Source organism: Lycium barbarum, chromosome 3, assembly GCF_019175385.1.
Source record: "Lycium barbarum isolate Lr01 chromosome 3, ASM1917538v2, whole genome shotgun sequence".
NCBI classification, from domain to species: domain Eukaryota; kingdom Viridiplantae; phylum Streptophyta; class Magnoliopsida; order Solanales; family Solanaceae; genus Lycium; species Lycium barbarum.
Window position 1 is genome coordinate 23,178,474 of NC_083339.1, and position 27,268 is coordinate 23,205,741.

Below are 27,268 nucleotides of genomic sequence, written 5' to 3' on the forward strand. Positions count from 1 at the left end.
AACTATCAAATGAGGCAATTGTTGGACATTTTAACATATCACATAAATGCGGAAAATTAGGAAAAAGGTAAAGACGGGAAAGAAATGGGAAACAAAATGAGATAAAAGATAAAAGTAATTAGTGATCATTGAGAAATGTCACATAACATTCACTATAAAAAACTTTTCATAGATATTTAGGTACTTTCTCCATCTCATTTTAAGTATCTTTTAGCCCAAAAACATATTTTAAAATAGGGTTTTGCTAACCTAAAGTTGTAGGTTAGCAGCCTACCCATTTTTTGTTTTATACCCTTACTTATACATTACCAACACACTAAGGGCTTGTTTGGAAAGCCACCCAGGTAATTGGAATTGGATGTAATTAGGTGTAATTACAAAGTTTGACTTGTTTGTTTGACCAAATAATTACACAGTTAGGTGGAAATTGAGTGTAATTGAGAGGGTGAAATTACACTCTCTAATTCTCGTGGGGGGGGGGGGGGGGGGGGGATTGAGAATTGGGTGTAATTATACCCTGTAATTGCACGGTTACTTTTTCATTTCTTTCTTTTTTGTTTATTTTAATATCTTTTTAGTTTTAATTTATTTTTTATTTCTATGATTTTAATTTCTTTGGATTTTTAATTTATTTTTTATTTTTACTTTTTAATTATTTTTATTTTTTAAAATGTATTTTTCATTTCCTTTCTTCTCCTTCCCAACCTTTACTTCTTGTGGTTCCATGTAATTGCTCGTATTTTTTTATTTTATTTTATTCATTTAGCATAACCTTGTTATTATTCTAATTTTTGAAACTACACCTCTTAATATTGGAAAGAATAAACCCAATCAATTTCATCATTAATAAGCCTAGATAGAAAATCCATCAAAACCCACTTCTAATCTTCCATTACTAAGGGACTAACAAGGAAAGAGGAATTCTAAGATGATTAGAAACAGTGAAATAGCAAGAGGGTTCGGAGAACTTATCACCAAGAATCTTCACCAATAATCCCCAAGAATAGTTCCCAAGAGCTCAAATTTTGGAATGGTATTAAATGATAGACTAAGGGCTTTTAACACTTCATTTAATGAATTTACTGCCCGTCACCCGCTTCCGCGAGACTAAGATCGCTCCAGCGCTGCCATGACCGCTATAGCGGCCATGCCCAATTGGCAAGGACCGCTTCAGCGGCAGCTTCAACGGTATCGCTGCCGCGGTGCTGGTGCCGCCAAAGCGGGCACCAGACATCTCCAAGTTTTCACACTTCAACTCGAATTTCCGACTCATTATCGAAGCCATCTGCTCGCAAACCACATACACAGACACACATAAAAATACGCTTCGAACGCGCTCGTGACCTCGGAATTCCCAACGGAGGTCTTTTGACCAAGTCAACCCCCGATAGCTCAATTCCAACTTCCCAACCCAAGTCCCAAAATGCATCCGAGTGCATTGGGAACAGAACCAGACATACACATAAGTTCTAAACGACCATTCAGACCTCTCGGAATCGACGGATTTCCAAAAAAGATCCGTTTATCCAAAAGTCAACTTTGAGTCAACTCTTTTTCGCTTAAAGCCCATATTTCACAAAAAGTCGCCCGAATCAAGTCAGACACCTCGGGAAGCGTGTCAACGGTCCCCTTGGGTCAAAAGTGAGCTAACCAAGCTGGGAAAGGGGCAAAAATGTCGGAAAGGCTATAACGACCAAACGGGTCATTACAGCTGAGTTTGTGAAAAACGTTAAGAATCTCTCCAAACACGGCCTTGCGTCTCTAGTTGAACAACACTTTCTTCAATGCATTGAGGTTTGCTCAACACTACACCGCCATATCAATAATTCAGTTCCCGGCTTAAAAATCCCCCGATTGAAATTAACGAAAAAGAAATCATTTCAGGAAAATTTCAATCTGAGGGAAATGGAAGGAGATAATCCAGATATGGACCGACCCATTGCTAAATTAAAGAAATCTTCAACTGGTGTAACCAAATATGGGGTAACTTGGTTATGGGTTAATTAAGTTGGGTATGAGACCCTACGTGGATTTGAGGTGGCTTTTGTTTTGTGTTATGGAGTTCAAGTCAAACTTTCATCCATGTAAGGGTAAATTTATCAAGTATCCTAACGGGAAGGATAAATTTGATCCCAAACTTTGACGGGGCGCAAATTTAAACTATAAACCATACTTGGAGAGTAAATTTGACCTTTTTACTGAAAATCAATACAAAATTAATTACTTTTTTCACTTTTACATTTTCTATTAATGGGGTGAAAAATAATTAATAATACTCCCTCCGTTCCAAAAAGATTGTCTTAATTTGTCTTGGGACGGAGGTTAAAAATAAAAAAACTTTTAAAATTTGTGATTCAAAACAAGACTTAGATATTTGTGTGGCTGTAAATCGTTTAATAAAGTTAAATTATTTCTAAATATAAAAGTGTGCCAATCTTTTTGGGATAAACTAATACGAAAAGTAAGACAATCTTTTTGAGACGGATGGAGTACTCATTTTTCAATAATAGCACTTCCAATAAGAAACAAGAAACAAATAAAGACAATTTGATAGATTACACCTGTAATTTATGTTTTCTTAATGGATTCGTTGAAGGAGAAAGAGAAATTTGTCGGAAGTAACAGAGAAAGCGGTTAGGAATAAAAGTACATAATAATGAAACGTAACCTGTTGGACCAAGATCAATTATGCTATTATTTGACTTGTAAGACAAGAGATCGGGTAGGCTATTATTTTTTATATCTATTGACTTGGTAATTTCCAGAAATATCGATTTATTTTCTTTTCTGTTTTGGAAACAAACACAACCAATCAAGAAAATTAACAACCATGGCTGAAGCGCTTGTCTCCATTGTCCTTGAACAATTGGGCACTTTCATTGTGGACCAAGTTAAGGGACAAGTAGAGGAACTAAGAATGGCTATTGGGATCAAGAAAGAAATACAAAGTCTATCTTTGAAGTTGAAAATGATAAAAGAAGCATTGGATGATGCAGAGAGAAAAAAGGTCAAAGACAAGAATGTTAAACATTGGCTAGAAATTCTTGAAGATTTTTCCTATGACACAGACAATGTCTTAGATGAATGGCGCACAAGAATTCTCCAGCAAGAAATTGAAAGAAATGAGGCTGCTCCTGCTTCAATTCCTAGGAAGAAGGTAAGTTGCTTTATTCTGCCTTCTTGTTTTACTTTCAAGAAACTTGAGGTCAATCGCGATATTGTTCGTAAAATAAAGGAATTGGATGTGAAGTTAGAAGAGATTGTAAGGGAAAAAGATCAGTTCTATTTTGTAGTTACTACAAATGGTGGTGTTGTTTCTGATCAAGGTGTGTTTAAGAGAGTTATGACTACAGGTATTGTGGATGAATCTTCAGTACATGGTAGAGATTCTGATAAAGATGTTATAATAAGAAAGTTGCTTGAGAGTAATGATCAAGAAAATGGCCCCCTTGTTATTTCTGTCGTGGGTACAGGTGGGATTGGAAAAACAACACTTGCACAACTAGCCTATGGTGATGAGAAATTGAAAGGTCATTTTGATGAAAGGATTTGGATTTGTGTATCGGACCCTTTCGATGAAGTCAAAATTGCAAAAGCTATTCTTGAAGCTCTAACTAAAAGCTCTCCGAATCTGTCTCAACTTCATATGTTGTTGGAAAGAATTCAAGAATGCATCTCTAAGAAAATGTTCTTTCTTGTGCTAGATGATGTATGGTCCGAAGATTATTCTAAATGGGAACCGTTGAAGAATTCCCTTAAGAACGGAGCTCGTGGAAGTAGAATACTGGTTACATCCCGAAGTGAGAGGGTTGTGGGAATGATGGGAAGTTCTTACATGCATCGGCTGGGACAAATATCAAATTCAGATTGCTTGTCATTGTTTAGTCGGATCGCATTTTCGGGAAGGACTAACGAGGATCGTGAGAATTTAGAAGATATCGGGGAGAGAATTGTTCGAAAGTGCAAAGGATTGCCACTTGCTGCAAAGACTATGGGAAGTCTCCTACGTTTTAAGGTTACGGAACAAGAGTGGCAAACTGTTTTAGACAATCAAATATGGGAGTTGGAGGAAGTGACAATAGACCTTTTTCCTCATTTGTACTTGAGCTACGACGATTTGCCCCCCATCTTGAAGCGATGTTTCTCATATTGTGCTATTTTCCCTAAAGATACTGTCATAAATGTAGACAGGTTGATCAGAATTTGGATGGCACAAGGTTATCTCAGCACAGTTGAAAACAACCAACAGGAAGCAAAAGGACGCGAGTATTTCATGAACTTAGCTATGCGCTCTTTCTTTCACGAGTTGAAGACAGATGATAAAAATGCAAGTGTTATAATATCTTGCAAAATGCATGATGTAGTGCATGATTTTGCTCAGTTTCTTTCAAGAAATGACTGCTATAGCATCACGGGGACCGAAGAAACTGAAAACAAAGAAAAGGTTCTTAGAGTTTATCATTTATGTTGGGACAGAACTGATAGTACAGTAACTCCTATTTCCGTCTGTGATATTGGAAAGATCCGGAGTCTCTTTGCTGAACACTTGCTCGCGAAAGATCTTACTCGAGATCTGTCCAAAGGTCTTAAATGCTTAAGAGTTCTAAATTTACATGGCTGTGGAATGCAAGAACTCCCGGAAGAAGTCGGAAATCTATGTCATTTAAGGTACATTGATTTAAGCAGAAGTAAAGTGGAGAACTTGCCTGAATCCATTAGCTGTTTGTGTAATTTGCAAACCTTAGATCTGTATGGATGCAAGAACCTCTCAAGACTTCCTAAACAGATTGGAAAACTGATAAACTTGAGACACCTCATTACAACTGACACGCCCAAGTTGGAATTTTTTCCTCAAGGAATTGGCAAACTAGCTCAACTTAGGACTTTAGGTGATTTTATAGTTGGGAAAGGTTCGAGCAAGTTGGGATATATCGGAAAATTGAACCAGCTTCAAGGGTATGTCTCGATCCATGTGATAGACAATTTGAATGATGCAGAAGATGTAATTGAAGCACAGAAGGCTGCATTAAGAAACAAGCAGTACATTAAAGAACTTCGTTTGAATTTCTACTGGAAAAGTGAGGTAAGTATGGATGTGATGGAAGCTCTAATTCCACCTCCAAACCTTAGATTCTTGACAATCAATGGATACAGAGGTACTCGATTTCCAACATGGATACCATTGTCTCTTAATAATCTTAGAGTTCTGACACTAAGTGAGTGTTTTAATTGCACCTTTTTGCCACCTTTAGGTAAGTTACCATTTCTTGAAATTCTTTGGATAAGGCTTATGGATGAGCTGAAACATGTGGGAAATGAATTCTTGGGCTTACCAGGAACCATTGAAGCATTTCCAAAGTTGAAGAAATTGAGATTTTCATGTTGTTCAGAGTGGGAAGAATGGACAGACTTGAAACAAGAAGTTGGTATTTCAGTAATGCCTAGTCTTAAGGAGTTAGAATTAAATTACTGTGAAAAGCTTAAGAGCCTCCCATATTGTCTCCTGCAAAAAGTGTCTTCATTAGAGTCTCTAAAGATCAAGATGTGTCCTTGTCTTGAACTTCATTGGAATGAGATCTCTCATATTCAGAAAATAGAAACTGATAATGGGATGTGAGGAATGTGGAATTCTTTTGTAGGATAATTTTTAGAAAGGGGAATGAAATCATGTCCGTATCTGGAGTATGGACTTGTACCTATGTACATTAAGCATACTATTATCTTTTTGTAATCCACATGTATCTCAAGCAACAAAAATAACCTTATATTGTTCAAAGTAAATAAGTGCGTCTCAGAAATCAATCAGTTGGTTCCATTGGAATGGTTGATGCAAGTACTTTGAAAAATGAACACTATAGAAGTTGCCCTCAACTCTGTGATGAAACATAAGTAATCAAAGAACATATATTTGACCTTGATATCAGCAACGAATTGTCTTTGTAAGAACATTTTGATCTTGATATTTCTAGAATTTTTTGGTTATTTTCTCTCTTTTAATTTGTAATGGTACCGAGAATTACATGTTAAGCTGCAAGTGGACAAACATTGCACTGGTGACTAGTTTCATTAGAATCAGCCACCTCTGGCCCACATCAACTGAAAAGAAGCCAGTTTCTTTTCAGTTATTCTGGCTCTCTTTCTGCTGGAGTATTATAGCAAGTTGAAGTTGTAATAAATGATTAGGCCAAAACTATAGTCTTTATTCTGCAAAATTGATTAGCAGCTATTTATCAACTTGAATGGGGCACATTTTGTTGACTGGCTCTCTTCTGTGTCATAACAGCTTTTCAGTTTCAAAGGTTGGAGCAAAGCACTATACTGCACCGTTAACATTCTCGATATCGTCTTTTGTCAAATGCATCTTGCCTTTGTCTCGTCTAGGTTTTCTTTGTGTTTGATCTGGTTGGCCTCGCTGCAAAATAAACAAGATTTTACCAAGATCACAATCACTAGAATCAATGCCATTGTCCAAGCAAAGGCTTTTTTATGGAAGAGATTCACATATGAAGTACTACCTCTGTCCCAATTTATGTGAAGGTATTTAGCTGGGCACGGAGTTTAAGAGAAAAGGAAAGACTTTTGAAACCTATGATATAAAACAAGTCATAGATATTTATGTGCCTATAAATCATCTCATTAAGCTGTAAGTTTAAAGTTAAATTGTTACTAAATATAGAAAGATGTCATATTTTTTTGGACGGACTAAAAAGGAAAAAATATTAAATAAATTTGGATGGAGGGAGCAATTAATATTATTGTGGTAACTGTGTTGACATATATTGGTGTCTAATATGGTACCTAGCCTGCCTGTGACAGGGTTAAGGGATAAGCGTTCGGATGCCAGTCATCCATATACCACTAACCCCCCCAACCCCCCCCCCCCCCCCCCCCCCCCCAAAAAAAAAAAAAAAAAAAAACCCATACAGTTCGGGTCGTGGATTACTGTTTAAGAAACAATTGTAATATTTCGTACCTTCCTTAGAACAAATGCCAAATAAAGGTAGGCTACCTCCCATTCATCTGGTGATAGAGTACCTGTTATCACCAAAATATGTCAATAACACAAGTTTTGGGTAGGCATATGAAACAAGCTTCAAATATCAAAACAAAACTTGGATGAAAGAGCACAGCACTAATATTCAGCATCCAAGATAACTAAAACTTACTTTGGTCTTGGTTCCCATCACCTAATGCACCGAGCCTCCTCATAAGCTCAACGAACTCTGGTTTCTTCATGTATTCTTCCACAAATACGTGGTTATTCTTCACAAAAACAAGCTCGAAGTCATACTGCATCAAAAAATTAAATATAAATATAACGCTATCAGAACAAAGGAGAAGGGAAGAAACAACTGCATTATATTCTTGAATGCTAATTATTACGCCTTCCTCAGTGGCAGTCCTTCAAATATCAGTACTTAGGCCTCGTATACCATACACAAATTCTCTGACTAACTAGAAGGATTTTGTGCAATGTGTAATTTATCCCTCATTTAGTCCCATAACAAACATTAGAGAGCTCTATCAATCGAGAAAAATGCCTTCTACTCAACATAAAAGAGAACCTACCGTGGTGGGATATAAAGTCAAAAAAGGGCACATTATATGTTGCTCAGACTCTTCAAAAATGTCGACGGGTACGTGTTGGATCCTCCAAAACTAGTGCATTTTTTGAGGATCTGACACGGGTGCTGCAACATTTTTAGAAAGTCCGAGCAACATGCATATGCACCTACAATTTCTCGTATTCATTAAAAAGGATATATAAAGTTAAAAAAACGAATGACCTGTAGTGCAGAATATATCCAACAATTTAAGTGGAAGGCACACACACTAATACCTCTTCTGCCATTGCCTTGAAGACATGGAAAGGAACAATCCACTCGGGACAGTCAACAGCATCCTACAATCCAAACCTTAACTATTTATTTGTTGATAAGCAGAGAAATCATAAATATTCACACATATATGCAATCAAAGGATTTTAAATATCAGGACCGTAACTTGGTTTTCAGAATTTAATAGGAGGATGATAACATCCCAAGCATAGAATGCATAATCTTTAGTAAGTCGTGTTAAGACGGGAATTCTCCACCTGTTGATATATGTACATAAACCATTGTCTGATCAAAAATTAATAAATGAGTTTTGAGCCCAAAAGTAGTGTTTGGTCTCATTAATAGCACATGCAAATCCATAAAATAAAAAAATAAAAGAAATAAAAAGTAAGTACAGTTATATAGTCTGCTAATCATGGAGGCTAAATAAAGAAGACAAATAAAAATCCTTCAATGTGCATGATTCTAAATGCGTAAAGCAAAAACTGAAAACCATACATGTTATAAACTAGCTATAGAACAAATAAATAAAAAGCATAAAATTGATTCAAATGGAAGCTTATATTTGTACTTTGCAACTAAAATCGACAAAGGAACACATACACACTAAAATCATTAGCAATAAGCTTGAAGGACGCAGCTAGGATAGATATATAGGAAGGCATAAAGGTGTACACACCTCCAGATGGAACTTGTATTTGATTCCAAAAGGATTTGAAGATTTAAATTTCTGCAACAATGGAAGATCTTAAAATACGAATACTTACAGTAGAAAAAAACAGAAATTAGAAAATCATTAAAAAACGATAACACAATTTACCTTCTCTGAAAATTCTTCATCAAACTTTATCCAATAAACACTATTACCAAAGGCTAGCCCCTCAGCTGCAGTTCCAAAGACGAACAGGAACTGTATGTCAACAGATCTTGTATAAAAAGCGACTACATAACACATTTAAAAAATTTGCAACGAGATGGTTTGGTTATTTCCTACGTAGACCTCCAAATGCACCATGCTTGTAAGGATGATACTATGATGATTAAAGGTACTAAAAAGGAACGATGTAGACCTAAATTTACATGGAGGAAAATTGTCTCAAATGACCTACAATCTCAAAAAGGGTGCATGCTTAACAAAGAAATGAATACAATAGAAGCAAAGGACCTATATATACCACAGGTTAGGATTAAAGTTTTGTTGCAGATGTTATACTTGCATTAGGTCTAATGTTTGGTAGAAGTCTTTTTGTCTAGTTGGATAGTCATGGAACGGTAGGAAAAAGAGTTAGATTTAGATAACTTCCAGTTCTGAAGGAATCCAACGTGCCTTATAAACATTTATTTGTCAAAACTGGAAGGACATAGGCCCAAATAGAGGAAATAAAGGATTACATAGCCAACCCAACTAATTTAAATTTGATGCGTAGTTGAACAATTGATTGAATCAGGGAACAATCAAAGCATTTATGCACCACCAACTCCCAAATAAAAAAGAAGAAAAAAAAATGGACAATTTTTCTAGTTGCACTTCAGCTCCTAGGCCTTTTAACTGAAAAGCTAGAGATGAGAGTAAAGATATATCACAAACACATAACATTTGTAGATTCAACAGGGTAGAATAGAGCAAAAGTTAAACCTTCTCTATACTTCTTGACAATGACATTGGCATCTGGCATTGTTCCAATAAATATTCCTCCAGGTCGGAGTAAAGCTGACACATTGGCCAGCGCACGACGTGCACGTGCCTCAGTAGACCACGAATAATGCATAGCAAACTGCAAATTTCAAGTTGTCTTGGCTTAGAATCCGTAAAAGGCCATTCAAGACATGCATAATCTCAGCATAAAGGGATGTCGCATCTCCAGCTACTAGGCAGAGGCAATGTACAACCATCTTTCCTCAACCTCTACTTCACTAAAGTTTTTTCCTTTTCACATTTAGAAAGAAGTGGGTTACACTCCTCATTCACTGAGCTTATGAGCTAGTTTGGAAAAACATCTGACCACACTAATGAATTTTCAAGTCTCATTTGCAAAATAGCAAGTAAAGAGGACAAAGGAAACATTTAACACAGCCAGGAACCAAAATATGAAACCTTGAGAAGAGATATTTATGAGGGCATCAAAATATCCAAACACTTCACATTTGCTCGTAGCAAGAGAAGTAGTTTTATAAAGTAATTCAACCATACAAGCATGTACCTCTATTGGCTAAGGTATATCAGAAGAATAGTTCAATTAAGCCATAAAGTAACTACTCCTAGTTGGTACCAAAAATTTCTAGAGGAAAAAATGATAAAATGTTCATTGAGAACAAAGTTTTAAACTGTTTTTTTTACCAAACTCACCAAAGAACAATGTTAGCTATATTATAGGAAATGCAGGAGACTGATATACCTGACAGCTACAAACATCAAAAGGTGCATCATCTGCTAAAACCCTATCCAATCGAACCTGAAATTCACCAAACAAAGATATCAGTAGAGTCACTCCCCTCCGTGCTTCAATAAAAACACGAAGCAGTGTGGAATATCAGTGGTTTTAAGCAAATATTGATCATCACTAATGACATGACATCTAAGGTCGTCATATTGTTAGTGCTATGATTTTAATGATGACAAAACTATTTTTATGTAGGTACAATACTCAAAGGAACCCAAAGATGCCGGCAAGCCCATTGGACATACCAGCCCATTGGACATGTAAAGCCCAGTCGGCTACATGAAGGGAAACCACAAAGTACAAGGAAAATAAGCCCATGCTTATTTATGGGAGCAAGTACCAGATCAAGCCAAGGTTTCAATCAAGTAAGATTAGAAGATCTTACGCTATGACAAAGGAAAGGGAATCAGTTAAGGAAGGAAGAGATCAATCAGTATCAATCAAGAAGAATTCAAGTTTAACCAAATCAGGATCAACAAGGAAACAAGTACCAAGGTTGAGCCATTCCAACAAGGCAAATATTGACCGTGTGAAGAACAAGGAAAGAAGTCTCATAGCAATAAAAGCTCTTGCTTTATTCTTGGAAATTAGGATCCTCAATATTCCTAATTTTCAAGGATCAATTCTCTTGGGTTGCTTTCTCTGTTGCAAGAGCCAAACGGCTACAAATTGAAGGATATAAATACAAGATTCCAAAGACGAAGAAAAATATACTTTCGTCTCAACTTCTCAAAGCTCTCTGCTCTACTTTTCATAAGCATTGTAATTCTGAGTGTTTTATAGTGTAAACAGAAAAAGAGAGAGATATAGTATAGTTGGTGAGGCATTGTATCAAAAGAAAAAGAGTGTTTGAGTATAGACGTAGGGACTCCATTCAAACAAACCATTGTACCAAACTTACTTTTAAAGAGCTGCAGAGATCACCCTTGTAACCCAAGGGGACTGGACGTAGGATTCACATTGAATCTGAACCAGTATAAATATCGTGTCATTTAATTTTTGCAAGTTAATTTCTGCATTACTTTAAAGTCGACTAGCTTGTCTAGATAGTCGACTGTCCAAGCGAAAAATTACAATTCATCCCCCCTCTTGCACTTTCACGTATGTCTAGGAAATGATTCATCATACATTCCTAATCTATACGACAAGAAAGAAAGCAATAAACAGATATGAATTTTCAGTTCCATCTGAAAGAACGAGAAAACTTGATCATGTAGTCAGCTGATTTACCTCATAACAATCTCCACAGAAAAGTCTGGCAGGAAATGAGAACTTTTTGCGGCGCTGATGGTGATCTGCCTCACCATTGTAACGAGTTCTGCAGTCTTCTATCTTTACATAATTCAAGAACAATATCAAAAGTCAGGCTAGCACTCAAACACAATGGAAAATAAAATCGTAGACCTCAAAAACTAGAATTTAACATAGATATATAGAGGAATATAATTACTTTACTTGGTCAAAAGAAATATAAAGGAATATAACCTTCTATGAGATGGATTTTCATTCCCATAAATAAACGAAATGAAACCTAGCATGTAAATCTACTAAATGGAGGACTCAATTAAGAAATGTCAGCATCTCCTATGCCTGAATCATTTAGGACTGATGTCAACAGGTTAGAATTTAATAAAGTTTTTGTGACCCTCGCTTTAAAGTTAATAATCCAGATTAACCTCCAATTAAAAGGCAAAAACCCAAAATTTGGTCAACATTTCACAAGTTAGAGTAGCAACCCAATAATGCTTCCATATTCATGTTTTATTACTCAATAAAAAAAACATATACATGAAATTAGTTCTGCCAGAGACAGAAGATCAACCCTTGTATTCAGTTAAACAAATATCACAGGGCAATAATTCATTAGTCCACGGATAGCTTGCTAAAGGCAGTGTACCACATGCTCAAGGCCATTTTCATTTTAAATTATCTATGCAGATGCATGCACACACATGTTCAATTAGAACCTGAACACAACAACATACCCAGTGAATTCCCACAACGTGGGGTCTCGGGAGGGTAAAGTGTACACAGACCTTACCTCTACCTCAGAAGGTAGAGAGGCTATTTCCGAAAGACCCTCGGCTCAAGAGAAAGTTTGACAAAAAGAGGTTAGATATGCACAATTAGGTCAAAGCTGTATTAAATGAAATTACGAGAGCGAAAAAAGCCATGATAAAGCAGCCTGAAAAAAGATGCAGTAGCTACAACAGAAAAATAGGTAAAAGGCAGTAACTACAGTCAATATACAAATGAATACACTACTCGCAGTGCAAGCAATAACCGCATGTACCAAAAGTCGAAGGGCAAGAAACTATACAAGTAATACTACGCCTTCTACTATGGACCTACTAAGTAGGGCAACGCACGACTGCCACTATCCTAATCTGTGTCCTCCATAGCCTCCTATCTAAGGTCATGTCCTCGGTAAGTTGTACCTTCGCCATGTCCTGTCTAATCACCTCTCCTCAATACTTTTTCGGCCTACCTCTACCTCTCGTCCTCTCCTAAAATCGTCCATAGCCAACCTCTCACACCTCTGCACTGGGGCATCCGTGCATTTCCTCTGCACATGACGAAACCATCTCAGACTCGTTTCCCGCATCTTATCATCCACCGAGGCCCCTCCCACTTTGTCTCAGATATCTTTATTTCTAATCCTATCTCTCCTAGTATGCCCGCACATCCATCGCAACATCCTCATTTTCGCAACTTTAAGCTTCTGAACGTGAGAGTTCTTAACTGGCCAACACTCTGTCCCATATAACCACCGCTCTGTAGAACTTGCCTTTAAGTTTTGGAGGCACCTTCTTGTCAAACAAGACTCCGGATGCTAGCGTCCAGTTCATCCACCTTGGCCCAATACGATGTGTGACATCATCATCAATCTCACCATTCCCTTGGATAATAAACCCAAGATACTTGAAATTTCCTCTCTTTTGGATGGCTTGGGTACCAAGCCTCACTTCTACGCCAGCCTCATGTGTTGCGTCACTGCACTTGCACTCCAAATACTCCGTCTTGGTCCTACTCAACCTGAAACCTTTAGACTCCAGGGTTTCTCGCCAACCTCCAGCTTAGCGTTAACTTCGCTGCGAGTCTCATCAATCAGAACTATGTCATCCGCGAATAACATACACTATGGCACCTCACCTTGGATTTGCCGCATCAATCCATCCATCACCAAGACGAATAGAAAAGCTCCGAGAGCTAACCCCTGGTGCAACCCCATCGTAACTGGGAAGGGCTCCACCATACATGTCATTGATCGCCTAGTGTACGTCACCGGTACACCTCTAGCCTCCAAGCATTTCCATAGAACCTCACTTAGGACTTTGTCGTATGCCTTCCTTCCAGATCGATGAATACCATATGAAGATCCCTTCTCCTTATACTACTCCACCAATCTCCATTCAAGATAGATGGATTCTGTAGTCGAGCGCCCCGGCATGAATCCAAACTGGTTCTCAGAAATAGACACGTCTCTCCGCACCCTCATCTCCACCAACCTTTCCCAAACTCTCATAGTATGGCTTAGCAACTTGATACCCCTGTAGTTGTTGCAACTCTGAATGTCGCCCTTGTTCTTGTACAAAAGAACCATTGTACTCCACCTCCATTCTTCGGGCATTTTCGCAGTCTTAAAAATGACATTGAACAACTTCATCAGCCACTCCACACCTGCCCTGCTTGCACTCTTCCAAAATTGCACCGGGATCTCGCCTGGTCGCTCTTCTCTTTCACATCCTTCAAACGGCACCCTTAACCTCCTCAACCTTTATCCTCCTACAATACCCAAAATTGCAACATCTCGTCGAGTGCTCCAAAATCTCCCAACATAATGTCTCTGTTCCCTTCTTCGTTCAAGAGTCTATGAAAGTACGATTGCCATCTCTATCTACTAAGAGCGTCCTCTACCAGTACTTTGCCGTCCTCGCCCTTGATGCACTTCACTTGATTCAGGTCACGTGCCCTTCTCTCCATTGTCTTAGCTAGCCTGTACAGCTTCTTATCCCCGCCTTTGTCCCCTAGCTCAACATACAAACGTTCAAAAACTGTCGTTTTTGCCACCAAAATTGCTAACTTTGCCTCCCTCCTCGCCATCTTATACTTTTCCCTATTCGTCCACTTCTCCTCCTCATCCTTGCTGTCTATCAACTTCGCATACGCTACCTTCTTCGCTTCCACCTTCCCTTAGACTTCTCCATTCCACCACCAGTCCCTTCGATGCCTACCACGGCTACCTCTCGCGACCCCAGCACCTCTAGCTGCTTCCCTAATGCAACTAGCCGTCCTATCCCACATATTGTTCGCATCCCCACTACTCTCCCATGCCCCCATAGCCATCAACTTCTCCCCCATTTCCTGGGCACTGGTCATAGTCAAACTCCCCCATCTAATCCTTGGTTGGACATGTGCAACCCTCTTCTTCCTCGTCCTCTTGATCTCCAAATCCATCACCAAGAGCTTATGTTGAGTCGTCATATACTCACTCAGAATAACCTTACAGCCCTTACAAAGACTTTTATCATCTTTCCTACGAAGCAAAAAGTCTATTTGAGTCTTAGCCACCGAACTACAGAAGGTTACCAAGTGCTCCTCCTTTGGAAAACTCGAATTGGCTACCACCAACCCAAAAGACTTCGTGACATCGACCCTCCTCCATTCATGTCTCCTAAGCCAAAGCCTCCATGCACATCGTCATAACCCTCGGAATTGACCCGATATACCCATTGTGCCCGATATACTTGGACACAAGTAACTGATTTTCCATTTCAATCCTGCTGGTCAATTCTTCTAGTCAACCACTAGTTATTTAAATTTGATCAGCTACTATTGTAGATTATGATAGCAAAAATTACAGGATAACATTCTGATCAGATGCATGGCACCCTCACGAGTTTCGACCGTTGCGGTTGGTCCTAAGGGTTGGCCCCAGCCTAATTTCTCAGTCCCCCACACCTCCCCCCCCCCCCCCCCCCCCCCTAACACACACACACACAAAAAAAAAAAGATGCATTTCACCCTCACCCCAAGCAAGCTGTCTAACATAACCCCCCCCCCCCCCCCCCTTTTTTCGATGATAAGGTAAGGTAGTAATTTGTCAACGATAATTTAAAGCACAAAATAAAGATCCCCTATGTTTTTGCCACTTCTTGTCGACAAACTTGAGTTCTTACAACATTGTTCAAGCAAAGAATGTTCCAAAATTGGATTAGATTGAACGCATGATGTTGAGCACAGTGGAGGAACCATAGCATAGTTGGCCTAATGCGAGTTCTATGGAAGGGAACACATGAGAGCTTTTGAAGGAGATTTTTTTTTTTTTTGATGACATGGGATCCTACAGCCGCTACCCTTTGGGTGCGCACAGGGCTATGTTTCTCAAACTCTTCAAAAATATCAGCAAGTGCGTGTCGGATACTCGAAAAGTAGTGTATTTGGAAGTATCCGACACGGGTGCAGCATCTAAAGTGAAGAGTCCACGCAACTTAAGCACAGGGTAAACCCAGCTCCTGTGCAATAGCTCACAAACCACACTAGAGAGATAGCCCGCACTAGGCAAGCCCCGTGCGACAAGCTCGACCCAGAAGACAAATCCCATGTTGTCGTAGGCAGGGAGTTTCGAACCTGAGACCTCCATTATGAAAGCCTCATGCTCAACCAACTGAGCCACCCTTGCTTGATTTTATTAAGTGGCAAAATAATCTCTTGTTCTGGTTTCTTTTTGGTGTACCCATGACGATGAGGTTTCTTTGTGTATAAATGAATAAAATGATTGTGTTTCTTTCATAGAGAATCATATTTTGGTGTAGGTTCTCTATCTTTTGGCATACAGCTTGTATACAGGGTTTCCCCCATCATTAATAACATTATTTACCTCACAAAAGAAAAGAATATTTCAAAAGTTTACCCAAATCAGAGAGTTATTCCTATATAGCAGACCAACTGCATATAAGTAATTTTACGGAAAAAAAAGGGAGACTTTTTGGTATTTAAGCAATTAGGCTGCACACTTAAAGCTCAGGAAATGTTGGATCTTAAAAGAAGTGATATGCAGAGTGCTACTGATGACAAACAGAAACATAAACCTATATAACGAAGTGAAATCTGACTGAATACATATCAATTTAGTGGCACCAAATCATTACGGAACCAATGAAGACAGCCCCTTTCTCCTTTATTTCTCTTTCTTCAACTGCTTTATGAATTGAAGATACACTGGTGACTAGGTGGGATGCAAAGTCCCACCTCATGGCTTAGAATATCCTCATTATACTTCACTGCTAATAGCACAGTAACCTTCAGAAGTTCAGTGAATAATATTTAATCATGTTGAACTGCAAAACATCTAAGTAATGGTAAAGAGCAGCTTTCCACATGTATAAGTCATCAAATAACAGCTGGCATATCTTCTAAAAAAGTCATATAATACATTAAACAACGTGTAAATAGCTTGCTGAAAGGGAGCTCTGGCAAGCGCAGAAAAACCAAAAAAGTAATCATCCAGCAGGAACTCACTGAACCATCAGCAATATCAATACCGACATAATATCCAATCTTTGCTTTATCCCATTTAATGAGATCACCACCCTGGTTTAAAAGAAAGTGAAAATAAGATGCATGACTACTTGGTAATTACCACCTAGAAATTTTGACAGGTCATTGCTGCCAGACAATTGGGGTGTACAATACGGAAAAAGTACCTTCCCACAAGCAAGATCAAGAACTGCATCCCCTCTTTTGGCATAAAGTTGGATCAAGACACTCTTGATCTAAAACACCAGAAAATGTCATTAGCAATGAAACTATGTAGAATAACTCCGCCTACGGAATGAACAAGACATACCCAATTGTTAAGTTTCTTTAAATGGATGATAGGACTTGCTTCGCGCTCTTCAAGAGTTTGGTTGGTCCTCGCACTGTAATGATCAGCCACCTTCCTGGCAAAGATTTTTGTACTCTCATCTTCCAGAAAATTAGTGTCGCCTGACACCAGTTCAAACTTTTAAATCAAAACCAACTTCTGGTTTCTTTTATCCAAAAGGGTTACAACTTCCTAAGAGTTTTAGCATCACAAGTTCAAATATTTAGGGCATAATACATCGCCCCCTAGCAGTTAAACAACTACCCTGCATAGTAAATAAAATTCAGACATTACAACAATTGTAGCAAAACACTTTAGCAGCTAAAATAACAGTATCCTTCTTATTACTAATGAAACATGAACAAATATGATACTTGTATCCATGTCTATACAGCGACAGATAATATAAATCAAATCGGTTTCTGTTCAAGAAAAAAATGAGAAAATACTATGCTATAAATTCTCTAACTTTATGGGTACTAACACAACAATGAACAAATATGTTGTATCCATATCTATACAAAGAAATGTCAATAATCAAGTGAGCTTTGTCTAAAATGAAATTATGAGAAAATTACCTTCTGGGTTATGCTTATACAAAAGTAAAGTTTCTAACTTTATGGGTACGAAACAAATAAACAACATGTTGTATCCATCTGTCCTAAGGGCGCGTTTGTCCATGGATAATTTTCACTTTTTTTCCGGATTGTATTCCGGAATCATGTTTGGACATAGCATTGTTACAATTTTTTGGAATTCATCTTGATTCCGTAATTCGAAAAACTCCAAATATTTGTTCACATTTTTCACTCCAAATCACTCACAAGAATTCAACATTTTTTCCAAGTTGTATCCATGTCCAAACACAACTCCAATTTCCCAGTACCACTTTTCAATTTTTTTCCAAATACTACTTTTCTTTTTCTTTTTTTAAAATTTTTAAATTCACATTTTTTATGTCCAAATGCCCACTAAGATAGGTAAATCAAGTGGGGTTGTTTGAAAACAAAAATAGGAGAAAAATTACCTTCTGGGTTGAGCTAAAAATAAAAGTAAAGTCTCTAATTTTATTAATATTAATGCAACAAAGAATCAACATACTGTATCCACATAATACCAAGAAAATATGAGAAAACTACCTTCTGAGTTATGCTTATATACAAAGTTAAAGTTTCTAAATTTATGGTTACTAATGCAACAAACAAATGAATAAATTGTACTCCATCATATGGGATTGAGCAAAAATAACATTTAAGTCTATAATTTTATTAATATTAATGCAACAATGAACCAATATGTAGTATCCATATAATACCAAGAAAAGGAGGATAGAATACCTTGTGGGTTGGGCTTAAATTTGGATTGAGGAGGTCCAAAAGAACTTGAAGATGAAGATTCTGAGTAACTTCTCTTCATTATTTAAAATCAACAACGCTATTAATTATCACAAATTTGAAAAATAATTGAAACAAAATGTATCAATTAACCAATCTATGAACAGAAAGAACAGGTTGGAATTATTTGATTTGTAACACACAATTTTTAGTTCATTGGTCTTAACCCTTTTTTGGGTTTGTTTTCAACTTTTTTCATATATAGAGTGGTATCATATAATACAAGGTCATAGAAGACGGTGGTGGCAGAAAAAAGAAGCAAAATTCACATAATAATGATACTTTTAGTCCCTAAGCTTTGTGTTTTACTTCAATTAAGTTGATAATGTAAATCCACTCACATAAAGTACTACTCCCTCCGTCTCAATTTATTTGATACTTTTCATTTTTCAAAAATCAAACGAGTTATTCTTTGATCATAATTTTTTCATATATCTTTTAAATATTTTAAATTATTAATGATGGTGACTTATAGTACTTTTTACGTCGTTTCCAAATATGTAAATTTTATTTCGAAAAATTTAAAGATTCTATGTTCAAATACACGGTCAAAATTAAGAAATTTGACTCTCAAAAAGTGAAAAGTGTCAAACAAATTAGGACAGAGGGAGTATTATTTTACAATACTACGTCACAGGGCTAAATTGTTATTGGACTTGCATTATATTGACAGGTAGTGCAGCAAAGGTATTCATGTTAACCAATATTTTTTAGCTTAACTATTTAATTCAGTTTGATTTGTTACAAGATATGGATACTAATACATGAATTTTATTATTGTGGCATTAATTTTATGATCCATTTGAACTCTAATAGAGTTTATGAAGAAAAAAAAATGTGCTCGACCACAAAATTGCTATACTTTATGTCTTGTTGAAACTTAACTCACATATGTAAACAATCACAAAGCGGGAATATTTTAAAGGCTAAAGGGTGAGTTTCATTGCACTTTGGCCTATTATTCCATTGGTTGACGGTAAGACGGTGGATTCAAATCTCATCGCACCAAAAGGGTAAGACATTAAGTTAAAGTGCTGATGCAACATGATGATATGATGTTGGGTTCGACTCCCAGCAAATTATGGTTTCACACGCCTTTATATTGATAAGGGTTGGGTTTCACTCCTGGTACACCATAATAATGATAGAATGATGACTAAAGTAAAGTAATGTACTTTTCATAAATATTGTGAAGCTCGTTCCACTTAATCTGCTCCACTCACTGATGTGAATGTGGTAGCAGTACAAAATAAGTTTGATTGAAGACAAGTGGTTGAATGTATGAATATGGACGTGGAGGGACAAAATAACAATAATCATCATTGTGGTAATTATAAAAGGAAAGTATTATGGGTCCTCAAAATGGTCCTTCAAAACGTTGAAGGTAATTTTTGCCATTAATGTGGTATGAAAGATCATTGAGCGCGTGATTTTTGTATGACCTAATTTAACAAATTTTATAAATCCTCCATCAAAAGAAAGGAATACAGAGTGGAGCTGCACTTTACCTTTCAAAATGATATTGAGGTGAATCATATAAATATGATAAATGTCAAGGCATGACAATGAGTTTATAAGGAAAATTTATGAAGCACATACAGATGGTTATAGTCAATTCCTTGAACGGAATATGACTTGTGATAAGCATTGTGAATGCTCGACCGTTCTTGAAAGTGGATGTGTCAAGATGTGATAACAATTATGTATAAAGACCTGCTCATATATGGTTGAATAAATACCACAACTCACATCTACATCATGTTTGAGAGAAATAAAGAAATATTTTGGCATAAACGGTCATTGTTCATGTACTTTTAGTACGTCATAAATATTGTGTTATGTCTTATCATGAATTACCGTAGGGTAAAAGCAAGAAATAAGTCTTGCTGATAAAGGTTTTGGCCATGGCCATAATGACAAGAATTTTATCCCTAAAAGGAGATGTTCGCTATACGGATGGTGTTATGAAATATATGGTAGTACATAATTAGTTGAGAGTTCCGGAAGAGCTAATTTATTACTATCAGGAGAAATGAAATTATCATAGTATTGGTGTTATAGTAAATCTCAAAAGAAGCTTATTAAGTTTCAAAGTCATTAGCAAAAATAAATGTATTGAGACTATAAATTATGAGAAGATTTAATATCTTTATATTACTAAAACTATAGCGGGTAAAGAATATGTATGTGAAATGTTTCCCCCCTTCTCTTCTGAATTTGTATCACATAAATATAAGCATGATGGAATCACATGCTACAGAAAATCATAGTGTACTCTTTTTATCAGTAGACATGACCGGTTTGCCCATCCCGATTCCTATAAGATGCGCAAAATAATTGAGAATTCATATTGGCATACATTGAAGAAATAAAAGATTCTTCAAGAATTCTCTTGTGCTGCTTTTTCTCATGATAAATTGATTAGTAGACTAGTTAATTACTTGGAGTGATTTCCCTAAATTCTTGAGTGTATGGAAGGTGAATATGAGCTGGTTCACCTGCCATGTGGATCGATTATATATTGAATAATTTAGTAGATGCATCTATGAGACGATCACAACTGCATTTGTTATCAGATCGCAATTTGAAATTGCGAGGTTACTTATTCAAATAATTTGAAGAAGATTATAACTTTCAAAGTATGAAATCAAGAATTGTCTTGATAATGTTGGTTTACGTCCAAGTTGGTTTAGCATAATTATTTATAGGGAAATTTACTTGGTGTAGCTATCCCTAAGACTTATTTATGGATGGTAACTACCCTTTCTAATATTTAAGTTTAGTAGTTATATTATTCAAATTTTACAATTCATAACTACCCCACTTTTTACTAATTAACTGTGCTGCCCCCATATCCCTACAATCCTACATACACGCTACATGTTTATCTCTCTTCCTAAATTAACTCCCCAATTCTCTCAATTATCTCCCATTATTCAAATCAGTTTCTATCACATCTTCAATTATCATATCTGTTTTTCACTCTCCCATATCTCCTCATTATTCAAATCAGTTTCTATCACATCTTCAATTCTCATATCCGTTTTTCATTTCTCATATCAGTTTCTTGTTATGAAGATTTGAGAAACTAACATTTTTTTTAAGTGGGTACATGACTAATATTGAGAGTGTTGATGAAATTAGTGAAGGGAAAAAGAAAAAATATGAAGGTCATAGAGAAACAATGTTGTTCATGGATTTCTGTTTCGGATGACCAAGGAAATAGAGATGTCGAATAAGAGAAAATGGAGAGCTGAAACATGTTTTATTCCAAAATTAATAGTTCCTTAGGTGGTGTAGCATCATCTAGGAGCAAGAGAATAAGTTGTTAGTATAGAAACACCATTGATGAGAGTTGTGGAGTTTCATGCCCACCAAATGTTTGATAAAATGTTTTAGTATATTTTAGTATATTTCTGTGTATTTCTGTGTATTAACAAACAATATATTTAATTTTTAGTATATTTCAGTGTATTACTTCGCTGTATTTCAATGTATTATCTTTTTTTGGCGTAAATATAGTGAATGTTCCAAATATATAGCCTATTTTTGCTCCACTTTGTTTTCACGATTTTGCATCTCGCTGTATTTCAATGTATTTCTGCATTTTGTATTTCTAATTGATGAAACAATTCTGATATATTTCATTATATTCCATTGTATGTACGCATACTACAACTTTATATTTCTTAAACAATCAACCGTATTTTATTGTATTCCAGTGTATATTTTTTTTATCTTTGGAAGTTTTTAGATCTTTAGTGGTTTTTGAATTCAAAAAGTTTTGATTGTGATAAAAGTTGAGAGAGATTCGTGAGCTGTTATCGACGAACAACCATTATGCGTGATTCATGGGAAGTTTTAAATTGAATCCCAGATTTTTTTAAAAAAATTGTTCCATAAATAGGGCCTGATTTTACTCTCTAGTGATTTGCGTTTCTTGTATTTCACTGTATTTCATTATATTCCATTGTATATATGCATACTACAACTTTTGAATGGAGTGATTTTGTTGAGTTTTTTTTAATTCAAAAACTTTTAAATGGAGTGATTTTGATTGACAGACGTGAGCTGTTATGGAACCTCATAAGGTTTGCGTGAATCATGGAAGCATTAATACAAATTACCATTTAATTTGGAAAAAATTTTATTGCCTTAAATAGAGCCGTTCTTTACTCAACAGCGTCGCTATATTTCTCTGTATTTCGAAAACGCGAAATTTACTGAAAATACAGTCAAAAGCAGTTACGAATTGTAATTTTTCAACTTGTAGCTATAAATTGTTAGAAGCTATTTAAAGGTAGCTATTTGTGTAAGTTTCACTTATTTATAAATGACTCCAATTAATAGCTTCATTATTATTTATGAGAACAAAGCTCCCAATTACGGTGTGAGATATGTTATTTAACATGTAGCAGTACTTGTACGCATCAAGCCAACAAGTTATAATAAATATCCCCTCAAAACTGGTACAGGGTCAGCAATTAGGTATTTTCCATCTAGAAATAATTGGATGTGCGATATATGATTAACTACTTCACCCCATCACAGGGAGATGGATCCCCAAATTAGAGTGGAGATACATGTTAGTTTTTCTAACATTAGGGGGAGAGATGATATGTAGCTGGAAAAAGAATAAATGAAACAAATTATCATGAGCACATCTAGATCCTCATACAAGAAAATATGAACTTATAGTTCAAGAAACTATTTGCAAATCTATTGCCAGAAAAATTTGTTGACCCAAAGGTATATTCCAGTTGCAAATGCTCCAATTAAAACTTAAGTTCTTGAAGGACAGAGTCTACACTACACCTGAAGCGTGGTAGACCAAATGGTTCCAAAGATAGATTTTTTTTTTGAAAAAGATAGGACTATGATCAAGATAGTCATAATACGGAGGCAGGTGCTCCAGAAGAACACCACGACATAACACTTTACAAGACCTCATCAGGAGAGGCTCAGGTACCTAAAAATAATGAGATAAAGAATTCTCTATAAGTTATATCTTTATTTGGAAATGATGGAACCGATGTTACAGTTCGCATTTCGCGGGCGGTGTTAGCGCTCGGAAAGCTACTTCGAACTTATTGGTGCTCTTTCGGACTTGTTTTGAAAAAGAATCGCCACCTAAATTTTAGGAAATTAGGAAAACTGGATTGAAGACTTTATTCAAATATAGTGAAAAATCCTTCGTAATCCAAAGTTCTAGGTAAGGGTTCTGGTGATCCCCTAGGGAAGTGTAGGCACCCTAGTATTAAGGATCCGTACTTTACGGTTGACCTTCGAACTCCTCTGTGTGAATTATGCATGGATTGTTTATTTTGTGTTTATTTTCCCACATTTATGAAAGACTGTCATTTGGCATATCATTTGGTTTCTGAAAATAATTTGAATATATTCCCTTTATATGTAGGGTATTTTAAATTTTGGATTTATGATATCTGGATAAAAAATAAACTCCCTTTTATATGTAATGATAGCATTTTTGCTCAAATAATGGTTTTGGTTTTGTAAGAATATATAAAAGTATACATATGTCTTTTTATGCTCATGCATAGTCCATAGACCTTTGTTTCGGGTCAAATCGTACAATACTCCGAAACATCCCGTTCTAGAACCTTTAGAAATGTGAAATCATTTGTCTATAATCAAACTTGTATTATGAAAAGATTATTTGTTATTATCGCGTTTTATAATCGTTATATTTAATTCGGGTTTTTGAAAATCATTTGGGGACCTAATGTTATACCCCATTTTAAATGGGTTAAATTAGGAGTACAACATATTGGTGATTCCTATTTGTTTATTTTAAGGAGTCGCTACCTAATTAATTTAATGGTGAATTAGGACACCTAATTTATTAACTAAGGTAAAACCTAACTAAACCTCTGTTAATGGTCTGCTTAATTAGCGTGATTCTAGGTAAGGGTTCTAATTATCCTAAAGGGAAGGGGTTAGGCATCCTCTAGGATCCGTTAACTACGGTTATCCAGCCAAACTTAGGTTAATTAATTAAGGCTAAATATAGTGTTTAATTTTAAAAATGGCTTACAAATATTGCCAAAGTTTTTTAAAAGAAAATAATGTTAGTTAAAATAAGATTTACAGAATATAATAATTTGTATCAAAGAAGAACTTTAAAGGCTATTTTAAAATAAGACTTATAAAGGTTGTTAAGGTTTTGAAGAAAGAATATAATGATGCTATTTAAATAATACTTATAAATATTGCCAAGACTTTAAAAATGCTATTTAGAGTAAGGTTTGTACCAAATATAATAATCTTGCATAAAAGGAAACTTCAAATGCCATTTAAAATAAAACTTATAAATGTTATTAGGGCTTTAAATAAAATGCTATTTAGAATGAGATTTGTAGAAAATATGATAATTTGCATAAAAGGAAACTTTGAATGCCATTTAAAATAACACTTATAAAAATATAATAATTTGCATATAAATAATAGTTTTTTAAGAGAAGACTTAGCAAATTGAACTTTGAATAAAATTATGTTACATGAATATGGCTATGTAGAAAAATCTAGACTTATTTTTTATGAATGTGATGCAAAAGGAAGTGAGTTTTCTTTCTCCTTTAATTAACTTATTTAACTATACTAAAAAAACGCGTGATTAAGTCAAACTTGCGATACTTAAATTCATATTTTACATATCCACGGTATTTCAAATCTTTGAAATGATAAAGAAACAAAAGTAATTCTCTAATTCAAAACATGTATTCTCATTATAGAAAATCAATTATTCTAGTAAAAGTAAATATTATAGATATTGTAAATAATTTTTAACACAAAAACAAACGAATGAAATCTATGGGACTAACTGTGAGTTTCTCCCTTAAATTAACTACCCATTATACTAAGGCTAACCCCTTAATTTCGCTAAGGTTCATTCTAGCTAAGGAAATAAACAAAGTAAAGTATTAGTTGCACAAGTATAAATCGGATGCATAAAATGAAATAAAGGAGCAACTGATATTAAATGGACCCAGCCCATTTTAGGACTGCTGATCTGCTGCTATTGGGCTTTTAGCCCAATAATTTCTTTACATAGGCTGCTGCGGCTATTCTGTCTGTTGGGCTTGGCCCAGAATTTATTTTCTAGTTTTTTTTTTTTGGCTGCGGACAGGGGTTGGACAGAGAATGACTCGGGAAGATTTTGTTGGGCTTTTAGCCCAACACCGAATGGGGGAGAGGGACGAGTCCCTTGGACTCGTATGCGAGGTTCATGTAAAAAAAAAATGAAAGAAAAAGATTAGTATACGATCAATAAGGTTAAACATGTAAAAATACAAATTCAAACAACTCCGTAGATCATATATATATATACTATGTATATTTAAGTATAATTCATGTATACACAAATCATCCACCACACACTTATGACATATAAACAGGCAATACTCAAACATAGGCAGAATCAAATAGTGTAGCATTCATTGTTCTTAGATGTGTATAGAATTTGGACATATGCAAAGGCTGGTATACACATAATATTCCGGGTATACATGGTGTACCTGAAAGGTATACACTAATATACGACCCTTGTATACACTTAGTGTGTGTTGAGGTCTATATACCCCGTATGCCCGTATGCCTCGAAGTGTGTCATACCACAAATGAAAACTAGATGAGGAATAGAAGGAGACAAGCCAACATGGGCAGATTTCAAAAATGCAAACAAAAGGAAAGGAAATTCATGGGCATCTTATGTATTTCAAACCAAAACCAACACACCAATCTACACATGCTTGAAAACTTGTGGACTGAGCATGATCTGATGAACAGGCGCATAATCTAAGAGAACAAAAACATATTCCTAAACAGACAGTTTCAGACCTATGTATGCAGATTACCAAAGGGCCAAGGTACTTCTTATTCCTAAATGAAAACATGTTCAAGCCATTACCAAATTCTTCGTTCATTTAGGACTTCCAACAAAATATTCAACCACCACAGTTACATTTTTTATCAGAAGGAAGGACAAGGGAACTAAAAATAGGTATGTGCATTTCAGTCATACAGAGGCATGAACATTCAGTATATTCACATGAACTACATATGAACACAAACATGCTAATAAGACTAAAATCATCTGAACTGAATTAAGGCATGAATAGACAGATTCTGCTAACTACCAGCCTGGAAACTAAACCACATTAAACATGAATGTCTAAGCATTTTAACTACTAAAACGAAACTAAGCTAACTAAAACAGGAATATGCGTAAGGCTACTAAGCTAAGCTAAGCTAAACTGAACATAAGCCAACTGAGATAACAATCGTGAATGAATACATAAACACTTACTGAGCTATCAGACTCAAATTAATTGACTAAAGAAAAGTTGTTCACATGCTTAAGCAAACTAAACCAAATTATCATACGTAAACATACTTAACCATACAACAGATCAACACAGAAACCTGCAAACCGACTTATCTATCAAACGAAATTAGCTTAACTAAACTAACATATTCTGATCCCAGAATGACAACCAAAATAACACAGAGCAACAGCGAATGGAAAGTTAAAAAAAAATAGAGAATTACCTTCTTCGGGTGCAGCGAAGTGGGTCCTCGAATCTTCGATCTATCTCGAAACGCCACCAAATCGGAGTTTGTATAGATTTGAATCAATATCCAAGTCAAAAGGAGACAAACAACAAAAAAGGGAAATTTAGATTTTCGACTCGATACTAGAACAATATT

General features: G+C 35.9%; 2 protein-coding genes across 3 annotated transcripts; one reads left to right on the forward strand and one right to left on the reverse strand.

Annotated features, from left to right (window-relative positions):
- Positions 1 to 2,830: 2,830 nt before the first annotated feature.
- LOC132630518 (putative disease resistance protein RGA3) lies at positions 2,831 to 5,617 on the forward strand. Its single transcript, XM_060346094.1, has one exon. It carries the CDS (start codon positions 2,831 to 2,833, stop codon positions 5,615 to 5,617), a length of 2,787 nt encoding a protein of 928 aa, XP_060202077.1.
- Positions 5,618 to 5,881: 264 nt separating this feature from the next.
- On the reverse strand, positions 5,882 to 18,807 carry LOC132630775 (mRNA cap guanine-N7 methyltransferase 1-like). 2 transcript variants are annotated; one of them, XM_060346364.1, is made up of 13 exons: positions 18,485 to 18,806; positions 17,130 to 17,269; positions 16,987 to 17,055; positions 16,802 to 16,873; positions 11,510 to 11,611; positions 10,235 to 10,291; positions 9,475 to 9,613; positions 8,659 to 8,723; positions 8,518 to 8,568; positions 7,841 to 7,903; positions 7,167 to 7,290; positions 6,974 to 7,035; positions 5,882 to 6,412 (listed from the first exon to the last, which is right to left on the reverse strand). In XM_060346364.1, exons 1-13 carry the CDS (start codon positions 18,561 to 18,563, stop codon positions 6,314 to 6,316), a joined length of 1,122 nt encoding a protein of 373 aa, XP_060202347.1. In that variant the 5' UTR covers positions 18,564 to 18,806; the 3' UTR covers positions 5,882 to 6,313. The 2 variants fall into 2 exon arrangements, with proteins under 2 accessions (XP_060202347.1, XP_060202348.1); XM_060346365.1 differs by lacking the exon at positions 16,802 to 16,873 and having other exon boundaries at positions 18,485 to 18,807.
- Between the last annotated feature and the right edge of the window lie 8,461 nt (positions 18,808 to 27,268).